General features: G+C 53.5%; 1 protein-coding gene across 4 annotated transcripts in view; it reads right to left on the bottom strand.

The window, feature by feature from the left end:
* Positions 1-1,342: 1,342 nt before the first annotated feature.
* Positions 1,343-18,515, bottom strand: part of ALS2CL (ALS2 C-terminal like) — a 31,479-nt gene continuing 14,306 nt past the window's right edge. For all 4 annotated transcript variants that reach the window (XM_065933865.1, XM_065933863.1, XM_065933864.1 and 1 more), the window contains 12 exons: positions 17,871-17,948; positions 16,863-16,993; positions 15,526-15,699; positions 15,270-15,366; positions 14,984-15,141; positions 14,356-14,424; positions 13,264-13,437; positions 12,034-12,076; positions 10,981-11,042; positions 10,725-10,874; positions 10,338-10,434; positions 1,343-9,922 (listed from right to left, as the gene is read on the bottom strand). In XM_065933865.1, the coding sequence (XP_065789937.1) occupies positions 9,842-9,922; positions 10,338-10,434; positions 10,725-10,874; positions 10,981-11,042; positions 12,034-12,076; positions 13,264-13,437; positions 14,356-14,424; positions 14,984-15,141; positions 15,270-15,366; positions 15,526-15,699; positions 16,863-16,993; positions 17,871-17,948 (1,314 nt within the window). In that variant the 3' untranslated portion in view covers positions 1,343-9,841. The remainder of the gene's footprint in view (positions 9,923-10,337; positions 10,435-10,724; positions 10,875-10,980; positions 11,043-12,033; positions 12,077-13,263; positions 13,438-14,355; positions 14,425-14,983; positions 15,142-15,269; positions 15,367-15,525; positions 15,700-16,862; positions 16,994-17,870; positions 17,949-18,515) is intronic.

Here is an 18,515-nt window from a genome sequence, read left to right as displayed (position 1 = left end):
ATCAAGGGTGAAACAGATCACCAGCCCAGGTTGGATGCATGAGACAAGTGCTCAGGGCTGGTGCACTGGGAAGACCCAGAGGGATGGGATGGGGAGGGAGGCGGGAGGGGGGATTGGGATGGGGAACACACGTAAATCCATGGCTGATTCACGTCAATGTATGGCAAAAACCACTACAATATTGTAAAGTAATTAGCCTCCAACTAATAAAAATAAATGAAACAAACAAACAAAAAAAGAAAGCCAAGCGGCTTTCTCCTTAAGTCTCTGTGCTGACCTTTCCTCTTGGCCCCAGGCATTTATCCAGGTACACAGGGTACATTAGGATTGCAGGTTCCACTTTCTCCTGCAAGGAGGAAGCCTAGGGAGGTTCTATCATCTGTAACAGCCCCAGCCTGCAAGCTGAGGCTGCCCTAAACACCTTCCAGAGCTGAGGTGGTGGCATTGACCACTTCAGCTGAAATTGAGGACAAGTTTTCACATCACCTTTTTTAACTGGATGATTCCCATTGGAGGGAAAAGTGCCCTGAGGGCGCACATACATAGTGAGTCTGAGAAAGCGACGGTAGCCTCATTTTGAAGAGATCTCAGCAATTGTCAGGGGCTTCCCGGGTGGCACTACTGATAAAGGCCCTGCCTGCCATTGCAGGAGACTTAAGAGGCGTGGGTTCAACCCCTGGGTCGGGGAGATTCCCTGGAGGAAGGCAGGGCAACCCACTCCAGTATTCTTGCCTGGAGAATCCCATGGACAGGGGAGATTTGAGGGTTACGGTTCAGAGTCTCACTGTTAGTCGAACACAACTGAAACAACTTAGCATGCACACACACACAGCAGTTGTCAAGGCTACAGGAGCCGCGGGGGGTTAAGCACGCAAAGGTCTCTTATGACAACCCCAAGGTACTAGTCACCTGTGGGCCTGACAGGATGCAGACAGGTGTCTGTATCCAACAGAGCCATGAGCCGTGAAACAGAGCCCTAAGTCCTTCCCTTCTCTGAGTTTCCCCAGCATACTTGAAGAGATGTGCGTGGCCTTTGAATTCTCTGGGGAAAAAAAAATCTCTGCCCCCTGCCCCAAGAATCTTACTCCTTAAAGGAGCTGCATTGAGGACATAGGGGGATGGGAGAATCAGTATCATCTCATTGATTTACTCCTGGTTTACTGATTTCCTATGGTGGCGATCTTGGTGCTTCACTGACATTATTTTTGTAGACTTTTTAATTCTATCCTGTGCTTTCTGATTGATTCTTGGATGAAAGACTCAAGTAACATACATTGATAGTCAAGTGCATAATTTATACAAATTTTAAGTATTTAATATGTAAGAGACACAAAGGACCTGAAGCAGTGTAGGTAGACAAACATGAAATAAATTAACAAAATGAGCCTGTCTTAGTATGTCAGATTACAACAGATAACAGTAAAAACTGGAAAAACTGTGCCTGCTTTTCTTTCCCCCACTTTGGTCACACCACATGGCATGAGGGATCTTCATTGACCACCCAGGGATCAAACTTGTACCCCCTGCACTGGAAGCACAGAGTCTTAACCATTGGACCTCTAGGGAAGTCCTCTGTGCCAGCTTTAAAGTAATTTTGTGTTATTTTAACTCAGAGCTTAAATTTGGGGCTCTGGAATGAATTAACAATTTTCCACTGAAATAAAACTTAATTATGTTTTTTAACTTGAGAGAATTTGCCCCAGATGAGGTTTTTTCATTTCCTCTTCTGATCTTTATGTTATAAGCATTTTCAGATTTAAAGTATAATGATTATGCATATATATGTGGTCAAAATTTAACAACTGCTAACATTTTGCCATGTTTGCTTTACCTATAACTGTTCTGCAAATGTTTTTGAAAATAAATTACAGATACATTGACATTTCACTCCTTAGGTTTCTCTGAAATTTTCTCTGAAAATATGACATTTTCCCACATAACTAGTATAAAGCTATCACACCTAACAAAACCAATGGTAATTCCTTAAACTTATCTAATACTCAGTAAAAATCATATTTCTTGAGAATAAATTACTCAACCTATGGTTGGAGAAACATTGTAATCTGGGAGAGAACCTGAAGATATTATATTTATATATCTAAGACTCTTTAATAGTTTCCCTGTGAACCAAAATAGCTCCCTTACACAAGGCAAAAAAAAAATGACAGAAATTTTCATTTTGTTCAAAAAAGTTTTAGACAGCCTCAACAGAAACTTGTAAATTTCATTGCTATTGTCTGAGTGTGCACTGAGAACTTTGAACAGGGTGTTCAAAGTTCCCAAAGGGGACTCTTCTCCTCGGGCATCAGTAGGAGTCCCTGAACTGGAGACACTAAACATCCTTTCTCTCCTTGTTAGATACACACCAATGTGTGAGGTACACTGATCATAAGTTCTCAAACTCAACTCAAGACCACTGTCTCCCAAAGAAAATGACCTTCCTGGATTCTCAAGAGCCACTAAGGATGGCTCTGGTCAGCACCGCTCTGTGCTATTCTCTTCTCACAGCTGCGCTCCTCAGGGTCTCTGTGAAGCATTGAGACTCTCGATCACCAAGGCCAGCAACCGGCTCTCAGCTACATCCTGCTCACCCTCCTCTTCCTGGGTTTCCTCTGTTCTTACTCTCCATCAGCCCTCCCAACACAGGCACCTGCATAGCTCAGCAAATGACATTTACATTTGTGTTTACTGTGGTTATTCCTACTGTTTAGGCTAAAATCATGACTGTGGTTTTAGCTTTCAAAATCAAGGGAAAAGGATAAGACAGTGGTTTATATCAGGAGCACTGACTCTGCCACTCACATCATGCCTTGATCCAAGTCAGAATCTAGAATCAGGTTGGGACTGTCTCCTCTTTTCACTGAGATGCACACACACTCTATGAGTCTACACACATCATCGCTGGATGTGGCTCCGTCACTGCCTCCTGCTGTGTCCTGGAATGCATGGGATCCTTGGCCCTGGGAAGCACTGCTGTGGATTCCCCAGTCAGGAGCCTCCCTGACACCTTCGGTGAAGCCAAGGTCAAGCATGCTGGTGTCCTTTACTGTCTGGGTCTCCCCCTTCCCCATCTGTCACAGCGCCATGCTGACCATGCAGACCTTTTTCTTCTTGGCCGCCAGAGGACTACTAGGCTACATCAGTATTCAGCCGAGTACTGATAAGAAAACCTTGCAGGGTTTATTTTAGGGTCTATTTAAGGAGTAAAATAGGCCCTGGAATACATAAACATTTCAAAGATTCATCTTATGATTCTCAAATAGATAGGTAATAGTCACATGAAAAAAATCACCATTTTTATAGAGATAGTGATTCCAAATCAAATTTAAAATTTCACCTCTTTCTCAGTTAGCAGAGGTTTTTCTCCTCTATTCTTTAGTATACCAGGGGCACAGCTATGCTCAGTCAACAGTTCTTGAAACTTCTTGAAAGTTATCTTGGATATTCCACTCTTCAAAATTAAATCTATTATTCCTATTATCTACTTACAGGTACAAAAACTTCATTTTACCCTTCAGTTCTTGAATGAATTTTCTAGCCAAGACACTGATAGTTGGTACAATCTACCAGGTGGTCTACTATTAATATTTTAATTTGGTCCCCAAAACCTTTAGGCAGCATCAATAGAAGTTAATGCTCATCCCTAAATAAAATGGATTTTCACATACTAATACAGGGACTTACTCCCCTATTTCTTCTTCTAATATATTTAGAGTTTTATTTTTACCTTTTAACTATTCAGTTTATCTGGTGGTTATCTCGTGGTTTGTGAAGGAAGCTACACCATCCCTTTTTTTTTAAGAGAGAGAACTGGAGGGTGTGTGGTTTGCTATCTGTCCTGAGTGAGTCAGGTCTATTGAACAGAAGTGCCTAAAGTGAAAGACTGAAGAGATTTGGGGGCCCAAAGCCCCAACTTTGGGGAGGCCCGATATGATGACAGGGCAATTTATAAGCTGAAGATGTCATAAGCAAGGAGGGAACAGAATTTTAGTTTGCTGGGAGCCTGGGAATCCTGTGGGATCTGGGCCACCCAGGGGTTAGTTATAGGTCAGACAAGAATAGAGAGACACAGACGCACATCAGACAGAAGAAATTCCTGCAATTCAGAGCCAGTCAGCATAAGAGATAGAGATGGGAGAGGTGGAGTCTGCCCTGAGCTCACACTGCCCACCATCTGAAGGGACAGGAACATTCAGGATGTGAGGGAGTTGGAGTGAGTCTCTGCATTAGCCTGGGTGGGGGTGGGGAGGGTAGGGGAGTGGGGGGGGCGGGAGGATGAAACCTCAACAGTTACAGTAACAAAGAAAATTATAGAAGCAGTGTATGTGTTTCCTATTGCCAGGAGAGCAAATGATTATAAATTTGGTGGCTTTAAAACAACACAAATGCGCTCTCTTTCATTTTTGTAGGTTAGAAATCTGACACGGCTCTCCCTGGGCTGTGTTCCTTCCTGGAAGCTCCAGGACAGAATCCATTTCTTTGCCTTTTCCAGCTTCTAGAGGCTCTTACACTCTCGTGCTCCAACCCTGCATCTCCTGGGCCATTCCTCCATGGTCGTTATCTCCTTCTGATACTCTCCCATCTCCCTCTTCAACTTTTAAGGACCCTTGCGATTAGATTGGACCCACCCAGAAAATCCAGGATCAGCTCTCCTTCATAAGGTCCTCAATTTAATCACATCGACAAAAGCGATGTGACAGATTCACAGCTTCAGGGATTAGGTAATAGACATCTTCCAAGGACAATTTCTCTGTCTACCACACCCAGTAATTAAAGAACTGAAAAGGAAAAAAAAAGAAAAGAATCCTCAAACTGCTATCCATCATACAGTGGAGTAACTGTGTTTCTGAGGCAGAAACCGTCAGTGTATGTGGGATTTGTAACTCCAATCAGGAGGCTGTCTTAACAGGGAAAGAAACCACACTGCACAAGGCCACGGCCCTGCCTTCTCCTGATGAGATTCCTGGCGGCTCCTCCCCAGGCAAGGCTGGGGGCTCCAGCCTGTCCTTTTTAGGGTACAAAGATGTGGCTTCCACCAAAGCTGACCCTACCATGCCCTTGAAACTAATCTGTGCTGTTTCCTGTGAAGGACAGTTCACAGAGCCAGGAAACAGGTTTTAGGATGAGAACCACTTCTTCTTACTATGAGGGGCGTTGCTGCTGGGGAAATGCCACGGTTAGGACAGTGGCATGGGGGCAAGTGCCCAGTAGGAGCCCTCCAGGCTCCCCGCCCCAGTCACGTGGTGGCGGTAAAGAAGTTTAGAAGACAACAGTGGACGAGGAAGGAGCTCGCTGCACATCAATGAAAGAGCTGCAGATGCAGAAGTGCCTAGAGAAAGCAGCCCGCAGGTTGTACAGGCTGCCTCCCGCTCAGGCCAGTTTGTCCTAAGAGACTTTCTGATGACAAGTGTCGGGGACTGAGAATGACGCAGCCTGGAGCCTGCGGGAGTAGGAAGCTGACACTCGGCAAAGAGGACGCCTGGTGTTTTCATTGGCAGTTGCCTGACAGTGGCGGCTCAGCCTATCCCATTTGAGGGCCCGTTACTGGCTTGTAACTGGGCATTGGTGGACAGTGAGAGACTAGCTCCCCTTGGGTTGTTCTTCCCTGGCATGTCTGGGCCCTGCCCAGCAGGCCCCTGATATCAAATGAAAACAGTACATCCAAGAAGGGAGTCCAGCCGTCAACGGACTCTCCCACCTGCGTGGAAGTGTGGCCCTGCGATGTGGGGTCTTCAGTATACCACTGTCCCGGAGGATGCCTGGGAAAGAGCTAAAGCGTGGAGGGGGAAAGCAAAAAAACAAAAAACCTCTGCCCATGAATAGAGATGCAGACTGGTGCTTGTCCTGGAAGACACCCCCTGAACACACCTTGTTACACTTTCAGCAACTTGCAGCCAGTAGCCAACGGCCATCAGTTGTGGCATCTGACAACCGAACAATCTGGATACAGTCCCAACCCCTTAGGGACAAACCGTGGCGGCAGACTGCTCAGGAGTCACACACTCTGCTCACGACCCACGGAAAAGGGCCTTTTGGCGATGAACACCAGTGGGACCCATGGCCAGCTCTGCGTCACGCAGGTGAAGACCGCAGCCGCCTGCATACACCATCACCCAGCCTCTGGAGACCGCTTACCCTTGCCCAGGGTACCACTGGGTGTCAACTGCAGTGATCCCCTTTCTGGGTACCACGCAATAACTCCCACTTGCAGAACAGATGTAGGACACGCCATTTGAGAACTCCTAAACATGCTGCCACATATCTGGACTCCCTGAACACAACCAGTCAGACAGTGATGCCTCCCTCGTGGTCACGAGTGCCAACATCTGGCATTCATGTGGCATTTCATGCAAGCATCACCCACAGACAATAGAAACCATGAAAAGATGAAGTGGACTCATTTTTTAAAACTGGGAAAATAAAAAATAAATAAATAAAAATTAAAACTGGGAAAATAATAAGTGGACCCTAATTGTGACAATTTCCCAGAAATGTACCACCATCTAAGTACACTATTTAATTAGGACGGAGGATGAGAAAAGGCCCACCCTGCCTGCAAGAGACCCCAGCCACACAATGAGACTTCTCCCACCTCCATTTTCCCCTCCTGTGCCCACCTGCAGGAAGCCGGGCCACAGGGTCTGTGGGAGGCCGAGCCGAGCTGGGGACCAGGCAGCTTGGGGACATAATGAGCATGAGCACCAGGTGACAGCTCCTTGGGTGGTCCTGGCATGGCCAGCATGATCTGAGGTGCCATGTAATAATCTCCTAGGGATAAACCTATCCAGAGTAAGAGATGGCGAGGATTTTTTAAAGGGTTAAAACTCCCATGCTGCAGGGACAGGTCATACAGATACTGACCATGGGGCCATGAAAGGACAGCTGTTCTGCTGGTGGGAGGAGACCTCAGACCCTCTGGAGGTCAACGATGTTGTGGAGTGGGGTGGGCGGCTTTAGTGACGTGGCTGTCACCTGCAGGACCCCTGGCCCAGCCTGTCTTCTGAGAATGCTTTGACAACCTCATCCCAGACCATCACCATGCCTTCTGATCTGAGTCCTGGACACCCCCTCTGGAGACACTCTGAACGGAGGACTGACTGGGGAGGCAGGATGGCTTCCACCAAATGACAAAACAATACTTCACAGACGCTGATATGAACTCCCTTAGCGTCACCTTATTACGGCTGGGGCCCTGTGGTCACTCTACTGTCAAAACGAAAACAGACTCCTCTTCTGTGCTTCCTGCAGAACTGAGCTGGTTGCTGGCTCTGTCACTGCCAGCCTCCACCTGGTCCTGCTGGTGGGACCAGCCCCCCTCTCCTGGTTTCTTGCCAGCTCCCCTTGGACCTGAGCCGGGGAGGCCTCCGCCAGGGGCACTTGGCCAGAACTCGGGTCCAGCTCCCCCTTCTCTCTACGTAGCAAGCGGAGGGAGCAGATGAACTGCTCCCTGGTGAACTGGGACAAGCAGAGGTCCCTGGTGAACTGGGGGGAAGCAGGCACCCACCAGTAACATGATGGAGCAGGGGAAGGGGCCCTAGAGAGGGCTGGGGAGCTGGGAGACTTCTGCCTTGGGACACGGGGCTTCATGGGCGCATGGCCTGTGAGGATGGCACAGACGGACCCAGTGGGACCAGAGGAGGACATTTCTAGGGCAGAGAGCAAGGGGCAGGAGCTGGAGAGCAGGGAGGGCAGCAGACAGGTTTGACTGTCGAAGGGAAGTAGTCGGGGTGGGGCGGGGGGCAGGGGAAAGCAGGGGTTGAGAGCTTGCCTTAGAGACTGCCTGCAGGGCCAGGGCAAAGGTGGGTCTCCAGAGTCAGGGTCACAGTGGGAGAAAAGTGGGGTTTGGGTTGTGTGACTCAGACACATCTCCTCACTGAGAGGCCATTTGCTAACTCTCAGGTGTCTCTGTCTTTCTCAGCCCGAAGTCTAGGCCCTTGAAGGCCAGTGTGGCCCTTCAGAGCCTGTCAGAACTCCATCAGTGGGAAGCATCTACCCTGGCCTCTCTCCTCTCCGGCTCTGGTGAACACAAGTCTTGATTGATTGAGACAGACTGTGAAGAATTTTACCACTTCCTCGCGATTGTTGCTGAAAGCAGAATCATCTCTCTGGAGAGGAGATGGGGACCAGAAAGACGGGGGGCAAAGGCTGCTTTTCACATCAACCAGATCACTCGAGGTGCTAGAGTCCCTGGTTTCCAACCAGACTCGCAGAGTGGACACCAAGGCTCTTACCGCAGCCAAGGGGCTCCTGCAGCAGCTGGAGACACCATCACCGAGGGTGGACACGCCTGCCCACAGGCGGCCGTTGCCATCAGCCTCCCCAAGGAGCAGGTGGTCACCTGCTCAGGTGACGCAGCAGGTGGTCACCTGGCTCCAGGCATCTCGTCTGTAAATAAAGCACTGACCTCAGCTGTCAATGTGCTGTCTAATCTGAAGGCCCCTGCTGGCTCTGCAGTTGTGCTGAAAGGGTCTGACAGCAGAGCTGCCCTGGGAATCTCCCGAAGCCCTGTCGGGAGGCCCCAGTTCAGTAGGTGTGGGCGAGGCCCAGCCAGAGGATGGGTGAAAGGGCCCTGGCGAATCTGAACTGTGGTGATCGGGAGTGTGTGGGGAGTGAGGCTGCAGCATCACACCAGCTCAGCGCTGCCCTCAGGCAAGGCTGCTGTCACTCGTTAAAGGACGAGAACCAGCTGACAACTGCTGGAGAGCTACCACAGTCCTGGGTGAGGGGCATGCCCACAGCATCCTGGGGATCCCTATTCTTCACCAGTTCAATCCTCTTCCAGGACCTCAGCTTCCCCAGGTGTCCTGAGGACACCACAGGCCTGTCTGGCAAAACCAGAGCCCAAAACCTTTCTCCAATTCAGCTGTTCACTTGGCGGAGCCAGCCAGGGAAGCTCACCCTTGCCCCTTCTTCTGGGGGCAGCTGCAGCTCTCTGCTCAATTCTCCCTAGTGTCTCTGGGGGTCCTTGGATTAGCCCCCTGAATCCTTAGGCACAGTCCCCCCCAGAACCCTTGCACCCCTGCTGTCCTTTCGGCATGCAGGTCCACAGGGGCCAATTCCCTTAGCACCTGCTGACAGTGAGGCAAGCAAGGTGAGTTTCTTTCCCCTCTCCCCCCAGCTTACTCCGGCATGGCCATTATATGTGGACTGCAGTTAAGAGACCTCCCAAGCCCACTCCTTCAATTGCATACCCAATGAGGGGAGGGCCTCACTAGAGGCCAGCCAGCAGGGTGGAACTGGAACAGTTCCTACCCTGAGGCCTTGAGAGGAAACAGGTACAGAAGATGACTCATGGGGAAAAAAACCCCAATAAAGGAAGCAGTCACTAGCAGTTTGGAGCCTCTGACCAGGACAGGAGAAATGGAATGACACCCCCCATGACACAGGAACTTCACTTACAGTGCAACAGACCAAAGTCAGACTTACAGAAGGATGCCAGAAGTCAGCAAGATGGATGGAAGGCTCTTTACAGATCCCCTAGTTCACCATTTTACAGATGGCAACACTGAGGCCCAGAACGGCTCAGTCACGTGAAGGCAAGTCTCAGGCAAGGAGAAGTCAGGGTCTGTTTGCCCTCAGCATCAAGGAGGTCATCCAAGGCCGGCCTGCAGAGTGGTGGGGGGCAGACCACCAGCTCCGGGGCCACACCTGTCACCCTCACCCCAGTCAGGACTCCAGCAGCATCTCCCTGGAGAAACTGGACCTCATCTCCTCAAAGAGTCAGAGTCACCTCCAGGGCCCATCCTGCCTTCTGCCCCCGGGACCAGGCTCGGCCAGGCCCAGGCCACAGGCATTGTGCAGCGGCCCTCTCAGCTCTGCGGTGTGTCCAGGAGAAGCCAAGCTACCATGGCTCCCTGGAACTCCAGCGGCTGGGCAGGCGATGCAGCCTCATGTCCTCCTTCTGGATGTGCTCGTAGCAAGACTGGCAGGAGAGAGGCGAGGCTGAAGCCAGCTGGTCTGCCCGCCCCCAGCAGCACGCAGAGGCTTTAGGGCCTGACTCAGGTGCACCCACTCCCAGGTCTGGACCACTGTGTCTCCAACTCAGCCCTCAGCCACAGTCTGAGGAAAGGGGTCTTTCTCTCTCCTCCTGTGCTCAGGAACGCAGCATGGAACACACTCAGCCCTGGGGAGCCGAGGGCTGGGATGTGCTATGCCTACTTTCCCCCACCCAGCCGCTTTTAACAAGGGCTGGAGTAGGGGCTCTGTGAGGACCACTCCCACGGAGACACACACTAGCTGTAAATGTGAGCGCATCCCCGTGATGGTGTCTGGGGCAAAAAGGGTCTGCCCCAGAGGCCAGGGCATTCCTGCCTGGGCCAACCGCTTCTACCCCTCACCTCCAGGGCCGTGAGCAGGAAGTCATACAGGCCTCCTGTGTGGAGAGGGTCCATCATGTCACGGATCAGGTGGATCTCGGCTCCCAGGTGCTGGATTCTGGAGCACCACCGCCACCACCACGAGAGGGAGAAGGGGACCATTCAGGACAGGCGCCCAGCAGCTGGGAAGGAGCCCTGGGCTGGGTGGCTAGACACCTGGGCTGTGGTCCCCGCTGTGAGTGGTACCCATGGGACCCTGGGTGGGCCTCTCTGGGCCTCAGCTTCCCCAGCTGTCCCAAGAAAGGCTGTGCCCATAGACCGCAGTGTTCAAAGGCTTTGCAGTCTGTCTTGGCTGGGGCGGGCAGGGTGGGAAGGGAGCTCCTGGGCCCACCCCCAGCTGGGGCTCACTGGGCACGAGACACCACGTAGATGAGCAGCGGCAGCAGGTCGTCCATGGGCAGCTTGTGCTCCCGGCCCAGCACCCGCGACACAGTGGCCTCGATTTCCCCGTATGTCCTCTCCAGCACCTCCAGCTTCTCCCGGGGGTCCACCGTGGAGCTGCAGCAGGGTAAATGGCTCCAGATCAAGGCCCTCGGGTTCAGTCCCAGCCAGGAGTCCCCACATTCCTGCCTCCCACGTCCCCCTCCCCAGGCTGCGGACTCACATCATCTTCTGCAGACACTCCGTGGCCGACAGGAAGCACTTGTCTCTGACCAGGGAGTATCTCTGTGTGGTCGGGAGAGGGGGTTAGATGAGGCCTCCCCTTCCCAGGGTCAGGGCTGGTCTCAAGCCCCTCGCCACCCACCCCTTCCTCATCACTGGCTTCAGCACAGCTCTGCCCAGAGGGCTGAGAGACCCAGGGCAAGTCACAACTCCACTGTAAGCCTCAGTTTAAAGTGAAGTCGCTCAGTCGTGTCCGACTCTTTGCGACCCCATGGACTGTAGCCTACCAGGCTCCTCCGTCCATGGGATTTCCCAAGCAAGAGTACTGGAGTGGGTTGCCACTTCCTTCTCCGCGGGATCTTCCCGACCCAGGGATCGAACCCGGGTCTCCTGCATTGTAGGCAGATGCTTTACCATCTGAGCCACCAGGGAAGTCCTAATGAACCTCAGTTTACTTGACTGTAAAGTGGGGTAAACGGTCTCCAGGAGGTGGGAGGATCAAGGTGGATACAGAAGAATCGTAGCAGCCAATGGTCACTGGGGGCTGCCCAGTTCTAAGTGCCTATGTCAACAGCTGTTGAATCCCAGGGCTCATTGAAACACAAATTCCAAGTTCCCTCCCTGGGTTTCTGACTCAGTAGGTGTGGCGTGGGTCCAATTGGCCTTTCTAACTAGTTCCCAGCCTCACTAATGTCCTCTGCTCCAGCCTGCTCCCCTCCTCCCACAACAATCGCGTGAGGGAGTCCTAGTACTGCAGCAGTGGGTGCTTCCACAGATGCGGAAACTGAGGGACAGAGACCAAGGATCTCACCCATGGCCATACAGCCAGTAAAGGGGTGGGGCCTGCGCGTGAGCCTGGCCCCTGTGGCTGCACACTCACCCGCACTGAGAACCAGAGCAGCGCAGAAAGCCTGTTGTCTTCTCCCTCACCGCCTCTGCGGCCCGAGACTGTGACTATGAGGGTACGGAGCTGCTCGGAAGCCTGAGCAAACCCAGGGCCCAGCTGAGGTTCAGGCCCCCCTCTCCTAGGCAGGTAACCGGCCCACCCTCTCACCTGATTGGTCGTCAGCGTGAGGTCCTTGAGGGGCCACAGGTGCCTGAAATAAGACGAGAGATGGGAGGCTTTGCCCTCTGAGTCAGAGGGCAAATTCCCTGCACCCCTGTGTCCCCCAGGAGGGCTGAGCACAGGAAAGGGGCTGGGGATGCACAATGGCATCTGGGAGCAATTCTGTGGAGCCCAGGCTATAGGAGACCAGGGGGGATTCCTTGAGAGGGCAGTCCTCCTGCAGCCCCAAAACACAGTGAGTAGAGAGAGGGATGGTGCTGCAGGCCAGGGCACCCTCCTGCACAAGGTCCTGGGGGGTCCATCCAGAGAGCTCAGTTGTGGAGACTGCTCCAGGGGCTGAGTGAGCTGGCATAGGCTGGTGAGAAGTAGGGATGCCATACAAGGGAAGTACAGCCAATGAAGCAGGGAGGCCAGCATGGAGGAGGTGGCGCTGAGGAGGCAGGAGGGGCGCAGAGGGAAAACCCTTGGGAAGCTGTTGACAACCAGGTCTCTGGGCTGGTGACTGGTCAGATGCAGGAAACATTCACCACAACAGAAAGAGAAACAAGGGCTTTGGGGGAAAGGGGGATAGGAAGCACCATTACCTTGAGAAAAGGGGGACCAGGTGTGGGAGGCAGGAGTGCATTCATGCCGTCAACACTCAGATCGAAGGGGCGTGGGGGATACAGGATGTTCTGATTACTGAGGGTAGAAGGGAGGCTCTGACCTGCTTCCAGAATAGTCCTCGGTTTCCCCCTTGAGGATCATCCCTCTCCCACTCTCAGTCCAAGAGCTGGGAGCAGGTGATATTACCCCAGCCCCAGCGGTAGATACTGAGGTCAGCCTGGCCAATCTGGGCCACAGCCGGCATTCAGGGACACATTCAAGAACCTAGCCATGCCAGGGAGGAACTTTAGAGGCTCCGCTAGAGCTGCTGGGAAGGAGACACCAACTCCTTGTGAGGAGAGTATAAACCTTGAGTGACTGGTGCTGTTTGTCACCACATGGGAAAACCAGAGACACACCAACAGAGAGAGAGAGAGGTTGCTTCCTTTTTCATGCAGCTGAACACCTAGATCCAGCCATACCTGAATCTAGCCATACTAGCCACATCCTAGAACTTCAAGGATACATAAGCCAATTAACCTCTTCCCTTTTTCTCTGAAGACAACTGGAGTTGAGTTTGCATCCTTTGCTACACAAGAACTCTGGCCAACGTGGCATGGGGGGGAGGCTTACTTCTGCACGTCCAGGAACTCAAGCAGCTTGGTGTCGGGGAAGAGGCTCAGGTTGGTGATGCCCTGGCTGTAGAGGCTGTCCTCCCTCTCGTGAAGAAGCAGGTAGAGAGTGAAGAGCTCCGAGTAGAAGCTGGGCAGCACGAGGGGAAGCACCAAGCCGTGCACCCGCAGGTCCCTGAGTGGGAGCCACCAGGACAGCTCAGGGCCAGCAGGGCGGGCGTGGGGATCTACTTGGGGTGCCCCCAAGAGCCCTTAGAAATCCTCGTTCCACCTCAGTGTTCCTGCCTCCAGCCTCCCCCATCCCCGAGAAAACCCTTCCCAGCCCCATTCTCAGTCGTTCCACAACCAGCTGACATCTGTGACCACCTCGTGGTCTCATTCAGCTTTGAGAACCAACGTGGCAGGCAAGGGTGGGTTTTGATCCACACTTGACTGAAAGCAAAACCGGGCCCTGATGGATGAGTGACCTGCAGCAAAGCTATCAGCAGTCATTTCAGGCTAGTCCAGTTGGGCCTCCTAGCTTTCTGTGCTTGCTGGGACTCAGGGGGAAGTTCTCCCTAAGGTCTAACCTCATTTCCCATGCCTCCTGCAATGCAGTAACAGAAAGCCCCCTCTGATCAGGATCCCTGGGCCTGGAATCTGAAGGCAAGTTGTGAGGTTTGGTCTTGGGGGGACTGGGTCGAGAGATTTAATGACCCACTTAATTCCTGCTCTGTGTGACCTCAGGCTCAGCTTCTGCCAGGCCTCAGTTTCCCCATCTGTGCACAGGAAGAAGGACATGCCTGAGGAAGCTGCTCACCCTCCAGGCACCTAAGAGATGAGGGGTTGGGATAACGTGTTCAGAACAAAGGTGCATTTGATGCATGGTGGCAGTGCCCCTTCCCAGGCTGCTCAAGGAACAGAGGTCACAGGTCTTTATGATTCCTGAATGGTCAATGAACAGCGTGTGGTCGATAGCATGAACCCCAAACATTTCCTCAGAAACACCTCTTTTCCCTAAGGGAAGTCCCAGGAGCAAGGTATAAGGATCCCCTGGAGCTGAGCCTGGCTGCACCAGGGGAGAAGACCCCACAGACTTCCTGGGGGCAGTCACCTTGTCTCTGCATCTTCATCTTCCTCTGGGACCTCGCCCTTGCGCTGTAAGGCAACCTGCAGCAGGCCCCTGTGAACCAAAGAAAGGGGCGGTGTGCCTGCCATCTTCCACAGAACGAGTCACCCAAGGCCATGCAGGTGGGTTCTGCTCCCAGAACCATGAAGCATGAGGCTTGCAGAGCCCAGCTGCCCAAACCTCAGCAGTGAGGGGGATGGGAGTACAGGATGTCCACCTGAGTGTCCCAGAACCCCGGAACAGAACCAACTATAGCATTTAAGGTTTCAGTTTATGATGTTTGATGGGGTCACAGCTCAACCAGGACAGGACAGAAGATGGGCTGTGAGCCCAGGTCAGGATCAGCCTGCAGTGGGGTTAGAGCCAGCCCAGAGCCTGGCTGGGGCTTGGACTCTGGCTGCAGTCAGGCCTTGTTACCACCTCCCCACCGTCTAACCCATAGGCTCACCAGCTGCACACTAGCCAACCCATCCTCTGCTCCTCTCTCAATCGAGGCCCAAGGCAGAGGCACCATTCCTACCCAGGGCAGCAGACGGAGCTGAGGCCTAGAAAGGGCAGAGCCCCCCGCCCTGGGGACAGGGCAGTGGTTGCCCCCGAGTGCCACCGAGCTCACCTGTAGGCGGCCCAGAGCTCCCGGGCGTGCTGCTTCACCTCCTCCTGCGCCAGCCCCTGCAGGTGCTTGTTGGCCCCCACACCTGTGTATGTGGCCTGGAAGGTCAGCATCAGCGTCCGGAGCAGCTTCCCCAGGGGATGCAGAGAGCTGCTCAGAGCCTGGGCAGGTGCGACAGCCACAAAGAGATGCTCAGCCCCAGGGCAAGAGCCCGCTTCTCAGACAGGAGCAGCACGGCCTCTCAGCAAGGCCTGTGCCCTGTGGTCAGCACCCTCCCCCGTGGCCTCACCTTCCTGAGGCACTGCTGCAGGGCCTCGGGCTCCCGGTGCTGCAGCAGCTCCTCCAGGAGGTCCTCCATGCTGCCCGCCTGGTCCTCGGGGCGGGTCCTGGGGCACCACACACAACGTCTCACCCATGCCCGGGCCCGCCCCCTCCAGAAAGCCTTCTCCACCCTCCCCCCGCCCCCGCCCACTCAGAGCCCACTGCCCCCAGCCCTGGGTCTGGACACCCCGTGGGTACACACGCCCCCCGCGCCTGGGCCTCACCTCTCACAGCACAGGTACTCCTGCGACCTGCGCAGCTCCCTTGAGCTCTGCACGTGGAAGCCCAGCAGGGCCTCCCGCAGGTCCCCGGGGCAGCCGGCACGAACAAAGTCCCGGAAGGGGCCATAGACACCCTGCCAGCGGCTCTCCACGGGGAAGACACCCTGACCCAGCTGCCTGCGATGGAGGTGGTGGGAAACGTGGACAGGGAGGGAGCCATGTAGGACCCTGTCCAGCCCTTGGAGAGGCGGGGATATCCAGCCTGGCCAGAGTTAAGGGTCCCAGTGGGGTGGATAGACTGGGGTAGGCAGAGGGGTCTGACCTCCAAGACTCCAGGAGGAGAAACGGGAGGCAGAGAAGGGTCAGAGAGAATCTACTCCACGGTAGAGAAAAGAGACAGGGGCACACAGAGCCCTGGAAAAGAAACAGAAAGATCTGGAGAGCTGGAGGCCAAGCCCAGAGAGTGGGGTCTTGGCCTAGGAGAGGCGAGGGGCCAAAGCCCAGGGTTCCCCGACTCTCCCTCCTCCCGCACCTGGTTCCTTCCTGAGCTTAATCCCGTCTCGGTGGCTAGACCCAGGCGTCTGGCTGTGTGCATGTCTGGTGAGCACTGCCCTCTCCTGTCACACTTACAGATATCCCTACTCCTGCACCTGACCCGGGTTCATGCCCCTAGGGTTTGCCATCCACTTCCAGCTCCTGCTATCAGAGAAAAAGAAACGTGCTGGGATGATGTGTCAGGTAAATCAACTTCTAAAATGCTGGCTGCACCATTAGAACCACCAACCACATCTCAACAGACATAGCAAGAGTCACCACTTGAACACCTGTTTTCCAAAGAAGAACTCTGTCCCCATAAGGAGGAAGTGTATCTGCTTTTCAAATACCCCATGATAAGGAGAGTGAATCCACTTCCAAGTTTCCTTTTCCACCCTGGCTGCCAGGGAACTCAGAGTCAGGCTAATGTTCAATTATAGTGCCTATCTGCACCTCCCTTTCTTTTAAGCTCAACTCACACTTGAATTGTCTATTTTATTGTCATTTGTTTGGTTTGGAAACTATCTTGTACCTTCCTAGAAAAAGACTCTATGTATAGAGTCTATACATAGCATTTTTCTTTAGTTCTGTGGCATATGGAGTTATCACCACATAGCCCTTGATTCCCAGAGTCTCTGATAAGGGTTGTGTGACCTGAGCTTTCTGAACTCTCCAAAGAGCTGAGAGGAGGTACAGAAAAGCCCTTCTAACGAGACCTGAGTCTTTGGGGGTAGAGACACAGGCACCCACAAGCACACCCCCCGGAAAGGCTCCAGAATGCACAGGCCAGACGGTCAGGCTCTCACCTCTTGCAGGTACTGCTTGGATCTGGAGGGAGGGCAGCTGTGTCCAGCACACCCTGGGTATGCAGTCCCCTCCCTGACACGCTGCCAAAAGTGCCCTCCAGGGTGAAGCCATTGGGGAAGGTGACCTTGCCCTGGAAGCCGGGAGAGGAATGCAGGGATGTCTGTCCATCTGTCTGTCCAGCTGCCCTTCCACCCAATCATGACAGGCCTCATGCCCATCATCCTGGGTCACAGAGGCTAGAAACTGATGGGTGGCCTTCCCACCATCCATTCCATCTGCCCCACCCGAAGGGGCTCATGATCCTTCACCCCTGCAGGAGCCCTGACCGAGAGCTGTGCCCACCACCAAGGGGCTTGTCTCTGAGGGAGAAGATGGCAAGGGAGTCAGAGAAGGGACTCAGAGGTCAGAGTAGGGGGACCACCACTGAGGCTGGGAGCGGGGAATAAGCCCAGAAGTAGGCAGTGGCCTTAGGGAGGGCGTGAGGTATTATTGGCCCCAAGGAGAGGCAACTCCTTGCTGCACAGGACTGTCCCAGTCACAGCATTCTTGGTCTCTATCCATTAGATGCCACAGGACCCTCCAGTCATTACAAAGAGAAAATAGCGCCCACGTGTCCAAAGGCCCCAGCAAGGATACAACTGCCTTCTGCTGGGTCAGCTCGGGCAGAAACTTCCTGAAGGACAATGCCTTCAGGGGACCCCACTCAAGGCACTGATGGTGGTGGTAGAGGGGGTGGATCCCTAACTCTGGAGCCAGTGGGGGACACAAGAGACCACCAGACCCTCTGCACCCAAGGCAAGCCTGCCTATGCCCTCTTAACTCATACCCAATCAAACTGCACCTTTGTGGCAGAGAAAGGTCGCTGCACATGCCCCCTAGATAGAGTGGAGATGGGAGAGGGCCCCCTACCTTCTCCACCCACCCTCAGTCCTGGGTCTAAGCAGGGAGATTATAGACTCCGGCCAAGGTCACAGTGCAGAGCGGAGCAGGGTCTCAGTGGCTCTCACCTTCCCCAAGAGGGTCAGGTCCCTGGTAAAAGTGCCCTCATATAAGGAGTCATCATCAGAGAGAAGGATCCCTGGGCCCTAGAGGAGTGGGGAGGGTAGAAGCAGTGGGTTAGGAAGGGCCAGAAGGCTAGGGGTAGGGAGAGGAGAAGGTGAGCCCTGGCACACCTCCTAGGACTGTGCCCAGGTGGGATGCCAGCCCTTGGACTGCACAAACCCCATGCACCTCGATCCTGGGTTACTCTGACTGACACCCTCAGACCTGGCTTCTCCCCTCCAGCGGCCTCTCTCAGGAAGTTTTCTGGGGGACCTTCCTTCCCACCTACAGCTCAGGAAGTGCTGGGCTTTTCCTGAACCATCTCCACTTTCCTGTCACTGATGCCAGGGGCAGCGGAGTTCATCAGGTTCCCTTGCGGCTCTGGCTGTCAGGAAGCTTCAGAGCCAAATGGGATACAATTTGTGTTCTTATTTTTAAATCTATTTTATGTGCCTATTCTTATCTTTTCTTCCTCCTTCAATTCTTTCCAGAACAAAGTGTAGCTAAACAAACAAGCCACAGTATCAATAACCGCCATCAGGCCGAGCCATACTATGTGCCAACCACCTGGCAGGGTGTGGGTGAGACAGAAGGCGGGGCTTGATATGCCC

Source organism: Muntiacus reevesi, chromosome 4 (genome assembly GCF_963930625.1).
Source record: "Muntiacus reevesi chromosome 4, mMunRee1.1, whole genome shotgun sequence".
NCBI lineage: Eukaryota > Metazoa > Chordata > Mammalia > Artiodactyla > Cervidae > Muntiacus > Muntiacus reevesi.
Note: the sequence above shows the minus strand (reverse complement) of the source record. Positions and strands in the feature narration are given on the sequence as shown.